The 1646-nt window shown below is 37.1% G+C and overlaps 1 protein-coding gene across 1 annotated transcript; it reads left to right on the top strand.

Annotated features, from left to right (window-relative positions):
* Positions 1–109: 109 nt before the first annotated feature.
* Positions 110–1397, top strand: LOC110444063 (reelin-like; the record flags this gene model as incomplete). The annotated part of the gene is made up of 2 exons (XM_021488488.1): positions 110–659; positions 1227–1397. Coding segments are annotated over exons 1-2 (351 nt in total), but the record flags the coding sequence as incomplete, so codon positions are not given.
* Between the last annotated feature and the right edge of the window lie 249 nt (positions 1398–1646).

The following is a 1646-nucleotide window of genomic DNA, read 5'->3' as shown; positions in this document are numbered from 1 at the left end:
CTTCACCAGTAAATTCTATTTCTGCCAAGCAAAGCAAAGTGATATTTAGGGATCACTCTGTCGATGTTCTCTGCACAAATTGTTTCCACATACTTAAAGGAAGACTTAGATTTTAATGGATTTTGAACCAAACCTGAAAATCAACATGGCCAACAGCAGCCATCTTGGCTTTTGTGATGGTTGCACGGTTTCCTTCTTAAACACTTGAAATGATGATTTGGTTTCTTGAAACTTACTTCACATGCCTAAAATACCAATTATTCATTCACATTTGATTTTGAGCAGAACCTGGAAATCCACCATGCCACCAGTGGAAGCAGGCAACACATCCATTTCCGTGGAATTCTTGTACTTCTTTGAGGCTAGTTTTTATGAAACAGTTTTAGATTTTCAATAATTATAACTGATATCGAACATTTACATTTTATCAGATCAACTGCATATTCATTGTTTTGTTAACCCATAGCACATACTATAACATGGTAATATGTTTCGACAGGTTTGTACATACGGTGCTGCCACCAAAGGCAAGGTCACCGAATACTCAATTCCGTTGGTGGCAGGGCTCTCACTCGGGAGGTGGCCAGGACCAGTGGGCTATCGATGAGATCATGCTAGGCAGCTATGACCACAAGACAAAGATGGAGGACAACTTCAATGTGAGTATTTTGCATAAAAAAAAATCCATTTTAACTATTTGATAATACTGAATCAGCAATTGGTCAGGTGTCGTTTCAAGGGGTCTGTAAAGTCTGGTGTTAGTAAAAGTAAGTGTCACTAAAGTCAGATGTCAGTAAAATAAGGTGTCGGTAAAGTCAGATGTCAGTAAAATAAGGTGTCGGTAAAGTCAGAAATCATTAAAATCAGATGTCGGTAAAGACTTTAATGAAAACATAATGAAGATGAAATTAAAAAAATATATAATCGACAAACGTGTTCTGTGTGTTAATATTCTGTGGGGTCAAACCTGGATTCAAATCTTTAACTTCGGATTGTTATACCATCGCTGAAACTAATTGAGCTACCTGGACAACAGAAGTGTACAAGCCCAAAAGTGCAACAGTTATATCAAAACGGAAGTTAAGGGGAGGTTTCTGTATATAGGATCAACGACAGTGCAGTGGTACAGGGATTCTTAAATATAAACTTCTTGTTAAAGATCAAGGAGTGAGTACAGTTCCTGTGAACCTTTTATATGACTTGTAAGATGTGTTTTGATTGGTTAGGACCACCTGGATGTTCTGGACTCCCAGGTGTGGTCAACTGTGACGGAAGGTGTGTTGGGCAAGTACTGTCAGGCACGGGACCCTGCCCTCATTCTGGCCAATCAGGAGAACGATAAATTTGCCATCACGAAAGACCTTGACCTTCAAACTGGAGATGTTATACAGTTTAGGGTGAGTTATTAATTATTGCCTGATACTTTACCTGAAATTACTTTATACAGTAGTCACACTTGACTGTATGTTTATTAACAGATATGATAAAAATGTACATGATATCAATACAAATCTAGCTTACCAGTTTGATATGTATTAATTGTCAAAACTTGTTGTTACATTAAAAGTATAAATAGAACAAACAATTAGAAGTCCTATACTGTAGTGCAAAATGGTCCATTTATATCTGATTTTATTTCCAACTGA

The sequence above is a fragment of the Mizuhopecten yessoensis genome, unplaced genomic scaffold (genome assembly GCF_002113885.1).
Source record: "Mizuhopecten yessoensis strain PY_sf001 unplaced genomic scaffold, ASM211388v2 hete_35987876, whole genome shotgun sequence".
Taxonomy (NCBI): Eukaryota; Metazoa; Mollusca; class Bivalvia; order Pectinida; family Pectinidae; genus Mizuhopecten; species Mizuhopecten yessoensis.
Note: the sequence above shows the minus strand (reverse complement) of the source record. Positions and strands in the feature narration are given on the sequence as shown.